The following is a 12,487-nucleotide window of genomic DNA, read 5'->3' on the forward strand; positions in this document are numbered from 1 at the left end:
AAGGGAGATCTAGATTTTTCGATTATAAAGACAAATATAAATACACAATAATGACACTTTTCAAATAGGTCCAGCAAAATTAAAATCTCTGGCTATTTCGTAATTTATGGGTACTTCTTTGTATCACATATGAAAATGAAACAGATCAGAGGCTACTGCTGCGGCAGATTAAAGCATGTTGACCACGTTATGTAAATCCACTCTTAGACCGTATCAATCAGTAGGGCAATTGCAATGTAAAGGCTGGAAACTGATTATTAACGAAACCTCCAATTGCCCTCAAGTTTTCATACCAACAGAAATGGAAAGGTTCCACTGTGAGACAGAATTCGGCCACTTAGAGTAACAAGTAACTGTTTTCATTTTCTTCTCGGATTGAATTTAAGAATGATCTAGCTTTAGCGGTGACAAATAGGAATATCTGGATGCAGGGATGGGGCCAGGAATTTGCTCTAGAGGGGGCAAATAATGGTTGTTATACAACAATTAGTCAATTTTTATAAAGTAAAAAGTAAACTGTCACAAATTGTAATTCAAATTGCTTCATGATAAAAATATATATGCGATATTTTATTAAGATTTCAAAATCTGAGACATTTTTTGTGACTTAGCTGGTCAATACCAATTAACTTTATATATATATATATATATATATATATATATATATATATATATATATATATATATATTAGGCCTGAAATCATAAAAGATCATCAAAGGCGATAAGTAGGACTGAAATCATCAAAGGCGATAAGTAGGACTGAAATCATATTTGGTTGCCATGAATTTTTTTTTCAATGGAATATTATTAAGGGAGCAATTGGAATAAATCAAATCTGCTGCTAGTTGCATAGACAGAGAGATGATGGAATGTCAGTCTCCTTGGATGATAGAATTAAGTATATTGACTGCTGAAACAAATCAAATTTACAACTAGTTGCAGAGAGACAAAGAGGATGAAATGGCTGTATTCTTGAATGAACCATAAGCAAAAGTTTGAAACAGCAAAAGGATGGACAATCAAATAAATATTAGGAATTAGAAATCAATCAAACCAACTAACTAAAAAATAGAACTCCACCCCTCCTAAAACCAACTGAAAAAGAAAAAGAGCATTGGAAGAACTGCAGAAAGATTGAATTAAAAAGATTGTCCCCAGACTACAGAATGCAGAACAAGGCAAAAAATATCACGTCTTGTTGAAAAAAGAGGAAGAAAAGTAGAGAGATCTAGATTTTTCGATTATAAAGACAAGCATAAATACACAATAATGACACTTTTCAAATAGGTCCAGTAAAGTCAAAATCTCTGGCTATTTCCTTATTTATGGATACTTCTTTGTATCACATATGAAAATGAAACAGATCAGAGGCTACTGCTGCGGCAAATTAAAGCATGTTGACCACGTTCTGTAAAACCACTCTTAGACCGTATCAATCAGTAGGGCAATTGCAATGTAAAGGCTGCAAACTGAAGATTAATGAAACCTCCAATTGCCCTCAAGTTTTCATCCCAACAGAAATGGAAAGGTTCCACCGTGAGACAGAATGCGGCCACTTAGAGTAACAAGTAACTGTTTTCATTTTCTTCTAGGATTCGATTTAAGAATGATCTAGCTTTTGCGATGACAAATTGGAATATCTGGATGCAGGAATTTGCTCTAGAGGGGGCAAACAATGCTTGTTATACAATAAATAATCAATTTTTATAAAGTAAAAAGTAAACTGTCACAAATTGTAATTCAAATTGCTTCATGATAAAAATATATATAGCGATATTTTATGAAGATTTCAAAATCTGAGACAATTTTTGTGACTTAGCTGGTCGATACCAATTCACTTAATATATATATATATATATATATATATATATATATATATATATATATATATATATATATTAGGCCGTATTTGGCTGCCATCAAATTTTTTTTTCAATGGAATATTATTAAGGGCGCATTTGGAATAAATCAAATCTGCTGCTAGTTGCATAGACAGAGAGATGATGGAATGTCAGTCTCCTTGGATGATAGAATTAAGTATATTGACTGCTGAAACAAATCAAATTTACAACTAGTTGCAGAGAGACAGAGAGGATGAAATGCCTGTAATCTTGAATGAACCATAAGCAAAAGTTTGAAACAGCAAAAACATGGACAATCAAATAAATATTAGGAATTAGAAATCAATCAAACCAACTAAGTAAAAAAAGAACTCCACCCCTCCTAAAACCAACTGAAAAAGAAACAAAGCATTGGAAGAATTGCAGAAAGATTGAATAAAAAAGATTGTGCCCAGACTACAAAATGCAGAACAAGGCAAAAAATGTCGCATCTTGATGAAAAAAGAGGAAGAAGAAAAGAGAGATCTAGATTTTTCGATTATAAAGACAAATATAAATACACAATAATGACACTTTTCAAATAGGTCCAGTAAAATCAAAATCTCTGGCTATTTCCTAATTTATGGATACTTCTTTGTATCCCATATGAAAATGAAACAGATCAGAGGCTACTGTTGCGGCGGATTAAAGCATGTTGACCACGTTCTGTAAAACCACTCTTAGACCGTATCAATCAGTAGGGCAATTGCAATGTAAAAGCTGCAAACTGAATATTAATGAAACCTCCAATTGCCCTCAAGTTTTCATACCAACAGAAATGGAATGATTCCACCGTGAGACAGAATTCGGCCACTTAGAGTAACAAGTAACTGTTTTGATTTTCTTCTCGGATTGAATTTAAGGATGATCTAGCTTTAGCGGTGACAAATAGGAATATCTGGATGCAAGGATGGGGCTAGGAATTTGCTCTAGAGGGGGCAAACAATGGTTTTTATACAATAATTAATCAGTTTATATAAAGTAAAAAGTAAACTGTCACAAATTGTAATTCAAATTGCTTCATGATAAAAATATATATAGCGATATTTTATGAAGATTTCAAAATCTGAGACAATTTTTGTGACTTAGCTGGTCGATACCAATTCACTTAATATATATATATATATATATATATATATATATATATATATATATATATATTAGGCCATATTTGGCTGCCATGAAATTTTTTTTCAATGGAATATTATTAAGGGCCCATTTGGAATAAATCAAATCTGCTGCTAGTTGCATAGACAGAGAGATGATGGAATGTCAGTCTCCTTGGATGATTGAATTAAGTATATTGACTGCTGAAACAAATCAAATTTACAACTAGTTGCAGAGAGACAGAGAGGATGAAATGCCTGTATTCTTGAATGAACCATAAGCGAAAGTTTGAAACAACAAAAACATGGACAATCAAATAAATATTAGCTAGGAATTAGAAATCAATCAAACCAACTAAGTAAAAAAAGAACTCCACCCCTCCTAAAACCAACTGAAAAAGAAACAAAACATTGGAAGAATTGCAGAAAGATTGTGCCCTGACTACAAAATGCAGAACAAGGCAAAAAATGTCGCATCTTGATGAAAAAAGAGGAAGAAAAGAAGAGAGATCTGGAAAAGGGCTAGGACGGACTTGGGCCCTCCTACGGGTTTCCCCCCCCCCCCCCCTTCGTCTCTCTTCTTTGCCTAGGAAGGATAAGTCGTCTCGCTTCCGTATTGCCAGGGAGCGGTCTTTTTTCTCCAAGGTTTATCGGCAGGGGATGGAGTTATGTGACAGGGTTTTATAAATGGATGAGGAGATCGAGGACCTGAAGCGGAGAAACGCGGATCTGCAAAGGAGGGTCCATGCCCTTAACGAACAGCTGCTAGAGTATGAGGCGGACCCCTTGCTGGAGAGCTCCTGGGAGGAGGAGGGGGATTCTTCAGAGGAGGAGTCCTCTTCCAGTCGTTCGGGCGATTAACTGCCGCGGGACCAGGCTTCCTCTGTTTCTCCCCTTTTTTGCACCGGGCCTGCGTGCCCTGTTTTGGTTCTTCCCTCTTTTGTAGGCCCGTGGGCCAGAAGGATGTGACTATGAATGGGTGGCTTCTTTATGAATTTGTGATGCGTTTCTTATGTTGCTTCTCCTATCTGTTTGGTTGCTTTTCCACTGTGTTCGGCGTGAACTGCCTTTGTTGCGAGTAATTGTGGTGTTGTCGTTTTTTGTTCGAACCCGTGCGGGGTTCTGAGCCTTTATCTGGCACGTTTTGCTTTTTTGCCCATTGTGCTGGTGCGCCGAGCGCTCTCGCCGGGGCTCTGGGCTCGGGCGCGCGTTCCTCTTTTAGCGGAATTGAAGTCGGACCTTTTTGCTTAACTTCCTGCCTCCGGACCCTTCCTGTTCATCAGGTGGGGAGTTGTCTCGGGTGATTAGTGATGATGAGGATCGGACGGCGGGTGACACGTGTCGTAATCGTGCGGTCTTGCCGCTTCCCAATACCTTTCCTTGTGACGGTTAGGTTTTGCGGGTGTAGGGACGACACGTGGTGAGGTGTGAGTGCAGCGCCGTTTTTTAAGTCCCATCGTGACCCATCATACCTTTGGTCCGTTGAATGGATCGAGGTAATAGGTTCGCTTGTTTGGTCAAAGAATATCGTGACGAAGGCATTTATGAGAGTCTAGGAATGCGAGAAGGCGTGCTGTTTCGTCTTGCGGTTCCTTCCCGAGGGGCCGTAGTACCATCGCACCGTGCTGATCGGCTATCGAGTAGGAAGCGGATACGTGTTGGGCGAGTCACCTCGTTTTCTTTCCCACGGGCTTCCCACTTGGTTTTATAAATGATGATTCTTTTTCGCTTTTTACGCAGATCGCTTTTTGCTCCTTTCTCCTTCTTTGCTTCTTTTCTGCCTTTCTTTGGGCTCGTCGGGGATGTCGCTGTCCTTTGAGGGTCTCTTGATTAGTGATGAAGGGAGTGCTGCCGCCGAGGGGGGTCCTCCTAGCAGCCCTGAGGCAAACCCTGATGGGTTGGGGCCTCGACAACCGATTCCTGAGAGGAGCCTGCCTCAAAGGTTTCCCCCACGCTCTCATCCTCCTCCCCCCTATGAGAGGGAGTCCCATGAAGCTTTCGTTCACCGCAACCGCTCGTTCTTTTCCTATGTTTATCGTAGGGAAATGGAGGTCTTTAGCCGGATGATCGACATGGATCGAGAGATCGCGGGCTTGTGTGCGGAGAACGATTTGCTGAGGAACATGGTGAGGCGATTAAATGACCAGAGGGCGGCGGGCACGGCGGATCCGGACTGGGGGAGCTCTTCGGAGGGGGAGCGTACTATAGGGAGCTTTCTGATGCGGAGGACTCCTTCAGTGGCCAGTCGCTTTAGGTTGGAGGGGACGGAATGTGGGGGACTTTTGGAGGGGTTCCTTCCCCTTTTTCCTTTTTTTTGTTTTTGGGGCCTTCGGGACCCGGGCCTGCGCGCCCTATCTTCTTTGTCTTCACTTTCCTTCCCCTTTTTGTAGGCCTGTGGGCCAGAGGAAGAATGGTTATGAATGGCTTCTTTTTGCATTTTTTACTTGTATTTCATGTTTTCTTTTTATCTGCGCCGTGGCTGAGCCATTTGGGTTTTCCATCGGGTGGAATTGTAAGCCGGGCCCTTGTGACTGGTCCCGAGCCTTTTCCAATGCATTTAGGTTTTTCCATCTGGTGGATATGCGTGTCGGGCCCTCGTGGTGGGTCACGAGCCTTTTCCCCTACATTTAGGTTTTTCCATCTGGTGGATATGCGTGCCGGGCCCTCGCGGCGGGTCCCACCTTTGGGCTCTTCCCTTTCATTGGGCGGGAAGGACATGGGGATGCTTGCTGGGGAAGCCATCTCGTGGTAGGGGTAGTAACGTCTTTTCAGCCAGGAGGAGTGGCGTGACTCCGAGGAGTTTTTCAAAGCCGCCGCCGCGTTCAGTGTGGATATTGAGATAGACGCTTTTGCTGAGTGCCGGCAGCGTGTTCGCGAGGTCGACCCCTCTTTTCCTCTTGAGAAGCTGGTGCACGAGGCTGAGGAGGTCACTCCGGAGGATCCTTTGGCGGTGCTGGTGGATACCGCGAGACTGGCCGAGGATCCGGTGGTTGCCTCGGAAGCTCCTGTAGTCACTGAGACTTCTACAGGAGCTCGGTGAGGCTCGGGCACCCTTTTGGACTCCATTTTTGCTTCTTTTCATGGTTCCATGTTGGGTCTGTAATAACATTATGAACTTTTTTCCTCTCCTTCTTTTTGTCTTTGTATACAATGTGCCGAGGGCTGTTTGAGCCCTTTGGTATTTGAATTGCAGTTTGTTTGGTGAGGACGCATCTAGTGCACCCTAGTGCACCCCAGTGGGGCGTCTTTTTTGTGAAAGGACTATTTCCCCCTCGAGTGATCAGCTCGGGGTTAATGGGTCCCGCCTGCCCTTTAAGGGGAGGTCTTTTTTTTTCATGGGGAGCATTTTAGGGTATTCTCGGGGGGATCAGCCTCGATGCTACCTCTGTCTCACTCCCTGTCTTTTTTCCGGCCCTTCGTTCATCGTGGACCGGAAAATGGAGATACACGTGGGGCTCTGGTAGAAATGCTATTCCATTAATTTGCAAAGGGAGAACATGTCTCTATTTCTGGAAATGACAAAAAGAAAACAAACAAAACACTCGTCACTTTTTAAAAGAAAAATACGGGCATTATCCTACCTTTCTACTGGAAAAATTCTCGGAGATTATCCATGCTCCAACTTCGCGGGACTGGGGTCCCGTCGAGGTGCTCTAGCTGGTAGGCCCCGGGGCGGAGTGCTCGAACGACCCTGTAGGGCCCCTCCCATTTTGGTGCGAGTTTCCCAGTGTTTCGGGGGTCGGATACCTCCGCCCATCGTAGTACTAAGTCTCCGGGCTTTACTGTGCGCTTTTTTACTCGGGCGTTGTAGTATCGCGCCACCCTCTGCTGGTAGGAGGCGGCCCGGAGGAGGGCTTGTTCTCTTTTCTCGAGCACGAGATCGAGAGTGTTCCGGAGGAGCTCCGAATTTTCCCGTTCGTCGTAGTTCTCCGTGCGGAAGTTGGAGAGGCCGATTTCCAATGGAATGACTGCCTCGGCCCCAAAAGTCAAACTAAAAGGGGACTCCCCGGTCGCTGTCTGTGGCGTCGTTCGGTAGGTCCAGAGGACAATAGGGAGCGCTTCCACCCAGTTCTTCCCAGCTTCTCCCAATCGCTTCTTGAGGCTATCACAGAATCTGCCGAACTCTGCACTTGCGAACTGGGGTCCGTTGTCTGTTACGAGTATTCTTGGAATGCCGAAGCAGCAGACCACATCATGATAGAAAAACTTCTCCGTTGCTTTTGAGTTGGGCTTCGCCACGGCTTTAACTTCGACCCACTTGGTGAAGTAGTCGATGGCGACGTATGGCATCGTGTGTCCCCCCGGAGCTTTTGGGAACGGCCCGACAAGGTCCATCCCCCACATGGAGAAAGGCAGGGGCCCTGCCATCGCTGTGTATGGGGTGGCCGGTTGACGGGGGTGGTGGTGAACCTTTGGCACGGGTTGCATTTTTTGACAAACTCCTTGGCGTCCCTGAGGATCGTGGGCCAGAAGTAGCCGTGCCTTACAATTTTCTGAGCTAAGATCCTGCTGCCTCCGTGGTCTCCGCAGATCCCTTCGTGTACTTCCCGCAGTACATACTCTGATTCGGAGAGTACTAGGCATCAAAGGTACGGCCATGTGTATGACCGTTTGTACAGTCTGGGCCCATGGACCACGTAGTGGGCGGCTTTTGCGATTAGGCGTCGGGCCTCCAGCATGTCTTCGGGTAGTATCCCATCTCTCAGGTATTGCATGATGGGGTCCATCCAGTTTGGTCCTGGAGGAATTTCCAAGACTTGTATCTCATCGATGCTGGGGTGGGACAGTATCTCTGTGAGAACGGTACCGAAGTCATGGGTTTCTTCCGAGGCCATTTTCGACAGAGCATCCGCTAGATTGTTCATGTCTCGTGGTACCTGGAGAAGCTCAACTTCCCCCATTCTCTGCAGTTTTTCTTTTACCTTCTGGAGGTATCTCTTCATTCTGGGGCCCTTGGCCTCGTATGCCCCGTTCACTTGGTTGACGACCAGCTGGGAATCGCTATAAACTTTCAATTTTTCTGCGCCGAGCTCCGAGGCTAGGCTTAGCCCTGCCAATAAGGTCTCGTATTCAGCCTCGTTGTTGGAGGCTGTGAAATCTAGCCGGAGGGCGTACTCTACCGTAAACCCGTCGGGGCCGTGGAGGACCACTCCCGCCCCGCGCCCTGTTTTACCTGCTGAGCCGTCAACGTGCAGGGTCCAATGGGTCCCATCGCTCTGTTCCATTTCTTCGCGAGTCGTTTGCTCGGTGGGGCCCCTGGTCTCTCCTATTGTTGTTGGTTCTGTGGCAGGGGCTGTGGATTCTACTATGAAGTCGGCGAGGGCCTGGGACTTGATGGCCGGTCTCGGTCGGACCTGTATGTCGAACTCTCCCAACTCGACGGCCCAGCTTACCATTCTGCCCGAGGTCTCCGGTTTTTTAAGAATCTTTCTGAGGGGCTGGTCGGTCAACAGTATTATGGGATGGGCCTGCAAGTAGGGGCGGAGTTTTCGGGCGGCGCTGACGACTGCGAGGACGAATTTCTCTATGTTCAAGTATCAGGTTTCCGCCCCGTGCTGGGTCTTACTCACATAGTACACCGGGTGCTCCTTTTTGTCGCTCTTTTTGGCCAATACCGCGCTTACCGCCGTAGGCCTGATGGCTAGGTACATAAATAGTTCCTCCCCGGGCTCGGGCTTGGCCAGTACGGGCGGTGTTTGGAGGTACTGTTTCAAGGCGTCGAAGGCTTCTTGGCAGGCCGGAGTCCATTCAAATTCCTGTATGTTTTTCAGCTGTTTAAAGAAGGGCTGACATTTCTCTGCCGACTTGGGCATGAAACGGCCGAGGGCGGTGATTCGTCCCGCGAGTCGCTGCACCTCTACCGCTGTGGCCGGGGGCTCCATGTCCAGGATGGCCTAGATTTTCTCGGGGTTCGCCTCGATGCCTCTCTGGCTGACCATGAATCCCAAGAACTTCCTGGAAGTCACCCCGTGTAGACACCCCATTTTGACCGTACCCTGCACCTCCTTGTTTTGTGCATAACCTTTTCAAATCATTGTGTATGGACCCCAAATTGCACCCTAGGCTAGCTTAGGTCCTGCCAAGTTCCCTGTCAAATTTCGTCAAGATCCAAGCGTTCACCTAGCGAACGAGCTAGGGCAGCGTCGTGGCGCAAGTCCAAAGGGGAGAGGGGTTAATTACGTCATTTCCCACGTAAAAGGGGGCATTCTTAGTAATTCTATGTTGCTTCCTTCGCAAGCAATCTTTTAATGCCATTAGATCAAATCAAAGGGTTTAGATTAAGAGAGAGAAGAGAATTTTCTTGCCCCCGTTTTCTACTTGGATCCCCCCTGTTAGTTATAAATTTTCGAAAAAATGCTCATTAAAGGGTTGTCCAAGAGAAGTTTGGGGGGCTGAATATATCATTTCCCTTAAAAGGGAAGGAATATATCATTTTCTTATTCACCCCTCTCCTCGCCTAGAGCCAGCCCCTTGTAGTGAAAGAGTAGCCATAGTTGCACCCAAGGGGGTTGTCCAGTAAAGCAAGGAGGGGCAAATACATCATTTCCTTCTTTAAAAGAGTGAAACGCATTAGGGTTTGGGGAGAGTCCCATTTTCGGGAAAAAAGGAGGGAGAGAAAGCAGAGAGAAAGGGAGAGTTCGAGCTCCGCCTCCTTTCCCATCGCCACCACCATTCGGCCGTCCTCATCACCATTTCCATCCTCTCCCCACCATCATTTCCAACCCCATCACCCATCTCACCCACACCTAGCAAGACCCAAACCCAACTCCGGTCATCTTCTTCGGCTGGTCCGCCGGAGATCCAACCGTTCCCATCTTCGGCCGCACCACCCTTCCACCGCCAAACCCTCTTCCACATATCCACCTCCACCTCCACTTTCGGCCTTGCCTCCACCAGCCGCCACTCCCTCTGCATCTCCGTCAACCCAACAACCCAAAACCCATCTCAACAGACCCTTCTCCATTTCCCTCATTACTCGACCATCAACCACCACCACCAGCCACCATCACCCAAATCAAAATCCCACCTGCATTAGCTTAGGGCTAATCTGCATTTAGTTATGGCATATAGGGTGTCCTAAAATCCACAATTCACTGGAATTTAAATAATCGTACAAGAAACTTTAATAACTAATCCGGTCTTTTAGATCGAGTCTAGGATAGAGGGCTAGGTGTCTTAGGCATCCTAGCTTAGAATAGGCGTGAAGAACTACGTTGCCTTGATTCTCGTGGAGGCGGGGATACGTAGGCTTCTTTGGATGAATACCAGACCATCCGAGGACTCGGGCTAATAATTTAGAGTCTTAGGATTTGTTGTGTAGTCATCGTATGTTTTGATGTGTTTTCTTACTTTCTTGTACTGATCCTATACCTTTAGCTATAGCTTGCATGTGTTTGCACATCAGAACTTAGACACCTTTTAGGCATGTCACTCATAACCTAGTTGTCATTAGGTGACACATCTTTTATCTTACTTTATGTGTGTTTATTATTTCATCCCCGAGTCATGCATGATTTGGTAGACGTTCACTCGGGGATATTTGTTCCCATTTCACATGATTTTTACCCAAACTTCTTCGAAGTTAATGAAAAATGGCATAAGAGACCAAGTGTTCGCACTCGGGCGAATTGGGAGCGCTCTTCGGACCTTCTCCATTCGTCATCAGGCACGGACCTTTTGTATCTCTGGTTATCCATTGCAAATAGAGCGTTTGTTTTGGTTCCATGGCGCATCCATGGATGACGACTCTGAGTTTATTTCAGGTATGTCTTGGTTTCGAGCCTTGGCTCCGGATCGAGACATATCTCTTTCTTTTTATATCGCCACTCGTGCTATGCTATGAGGGTGGCATCCGTTTTGAGAGTTCCTTGGTAGAGCTCTCCACACACGTGGATGATCCAGATGGTGTTAGGGACCCGTTCCCTCGCCGCCTATCTCGGATCGGGGTCCACACCCCGAAAGCGCACTTTGCGGGGTTCAGCTTCATCCGGGCCCGCCACAAGGTGTCAAAGGTCTCTTGGAGGTCGGAGATGTGCTTGGAGGCTTCCAAGCTTTTCACCATCATGTCGTCGACATACACCTCCACGTTTCTCCCTATCTGTTCTCGGAACAACTTGTTCACGAGTCACTGGTAGGTGGCCCCCGTGTTTTTCAACCCGAAGGGCATGACGGTGTAACAGTAGACGCCCTGATCGGTGATGAAACCAGTTTTTGGGATATCTGGTTCGTGCATTTTCACCTGATTGTAGCCGGAGAAGGCATCTAGGAAGGTGAGGAGCTCATGTCCGGATGTGGCGTCGATGAGTTGGTCTATGCGTGGGAGAGGGTAAGGATCCTTTGGGCAGGCTCGGTTTAGGTCTGTAAAGTCTATACAGGCCCGCCAGCCCCCGCCGGTCTTCTTGACCATGACCACGTTGGACAGCCACTCGGGGTACCGGATTTCTCTGATGAATCCGGCTTGTAGTAGTTTTTCCACTTCGGCTTTATTGTGAGTTTGGCGCTCTATCGCGAAGTTCCTCTTTTTCTGCCGGACGGGTTTGATGGACGGGTTCACGTTTAGCTTGTGAACAGCCAGTTCCCTAGGTATCCCGGGCATGTCTTGGGCGGACCATGCGAACACGTCTTTGTTGGCTCTGAGGAAGTTGATCATTTGGTCTCGTAAGGCGCCTCTTAGCAAGGAACTGATCCGGACTTGCTTTTCTCGATGCTCTTCGACTATAGGGATGGAGTCTAGCTCCTCGGCGGGCTCTCCTCTGATTGTTCGGGCTCGCTCCCTGGGGTCTTTGCCCCCAATCGTGAAGTTTTTGGTCGGGACATTGCTTCCTTTTAGGCTTGCCGCATAGCATTGGCGTGCTATCATCTGTTGCCCCAGGACCTCCCCTACCCCAGTTTGAGTGGGGAACTTCATTTTGAGGTGGGGAGTGGAGACTACCGCTCCCAAGTCTCTCAAGGCGGGACGCCCTATGATGGCGTTGTAGGTGAACGGTATGTCCACGGCCATGAAGGTGGTCAAGATGGTTTTCTGGAGGGGGTATGTTCCGAAGGTTACGGGTAGGTCGATTTTGCCCTTGACTTGTACCGATGCTCCGGAGAACCCGTAGATGGAGTATTCCGCGGGTCCTAGCCTTTCTTCGCCTAGTTTCATCTCTTCAAAGGTTTCGAGATGCAGCACGTTGACCGAGCTCCCCGTGTCGACCAGGATTTTCCCTACGACGAAGTTGGTGACGACTAGCCTGACGACCAGTGCGTCGTCATGGGGGACTTGTAGTCCTTCGAGGTCTTCTGGGGAGAAAGTGATGACCTGATCTTTATGTGGAGGATCTGTCCAGGCCTTTTTGGAAGGCATCTCCAGGGAAAACACCCGTTCTGCGTACGCTCGCCGGCCGGCTGTCTTTGGTCCTCCCGCCGCGGACCCACCCGGGATGATGTTGATTTTTCCGATGACGGTAGGTGGTTGTTCGTGGGCCTGCGGGCGTTCAGTTGGTTCTTCTTTCTTGGGG

General features: G+C 46.9%; 1 protein-coding gene across 1 annotated transcript; it reads right to left on the reverse strand.

Annotated features, from left to right (window-relative positions):
- Positions 1 to 6,490: 6,490 nt before the first annotated feature.
- On the reverse strand, positions 6,491 to 7,355 carry LOC143890938 (uncharacterized). Its single transcript, XM_077395609.1, has 2 exons — positions 6,735 to 7,355; positions 6,491 to 6,496 (listed from the first exon to the last, which is right to left on the reverse strand). The coding sequence occupies exons 1-2, from the start codon at positions 7,353 to 7,355 to the stop codon at positions 6,491 to 6,493; spliced, it is 627 nt and encodes a 208-aa protein (XP_077251724.1).
- Positions 7,356 to 12,487: the final 5,132 nt, after the last annotated feature.

This window comes from Tasmannia lanceolata, unplaced genomic scaffold (assembly GCF_043159265.1).
Source record: "Tasmannia lanceolata isolate RefF3 unplaced genomic scaffold, GAP_Taslan_0.1 ptg000013l, whole genome shotgun sequence".
Taxonomy (NCBI): domain Eukaryota; kingdom Viridiplantae; phylum Streptophyta; class Magnoliopsida; order Canellales; family Winteraceae; genus Tasmannia; species Tasmannia lanceolata.

Excerpts from the sequence above, each read along its gene's own strand:
- LOC143890938 (XM_077395609.1), bottom strand. The coding sequence starts at position 7,355 with ATGGCAGGGCCCCTGCCTTTCTCCATGTGGGGGATGGACCTTGTCGGG.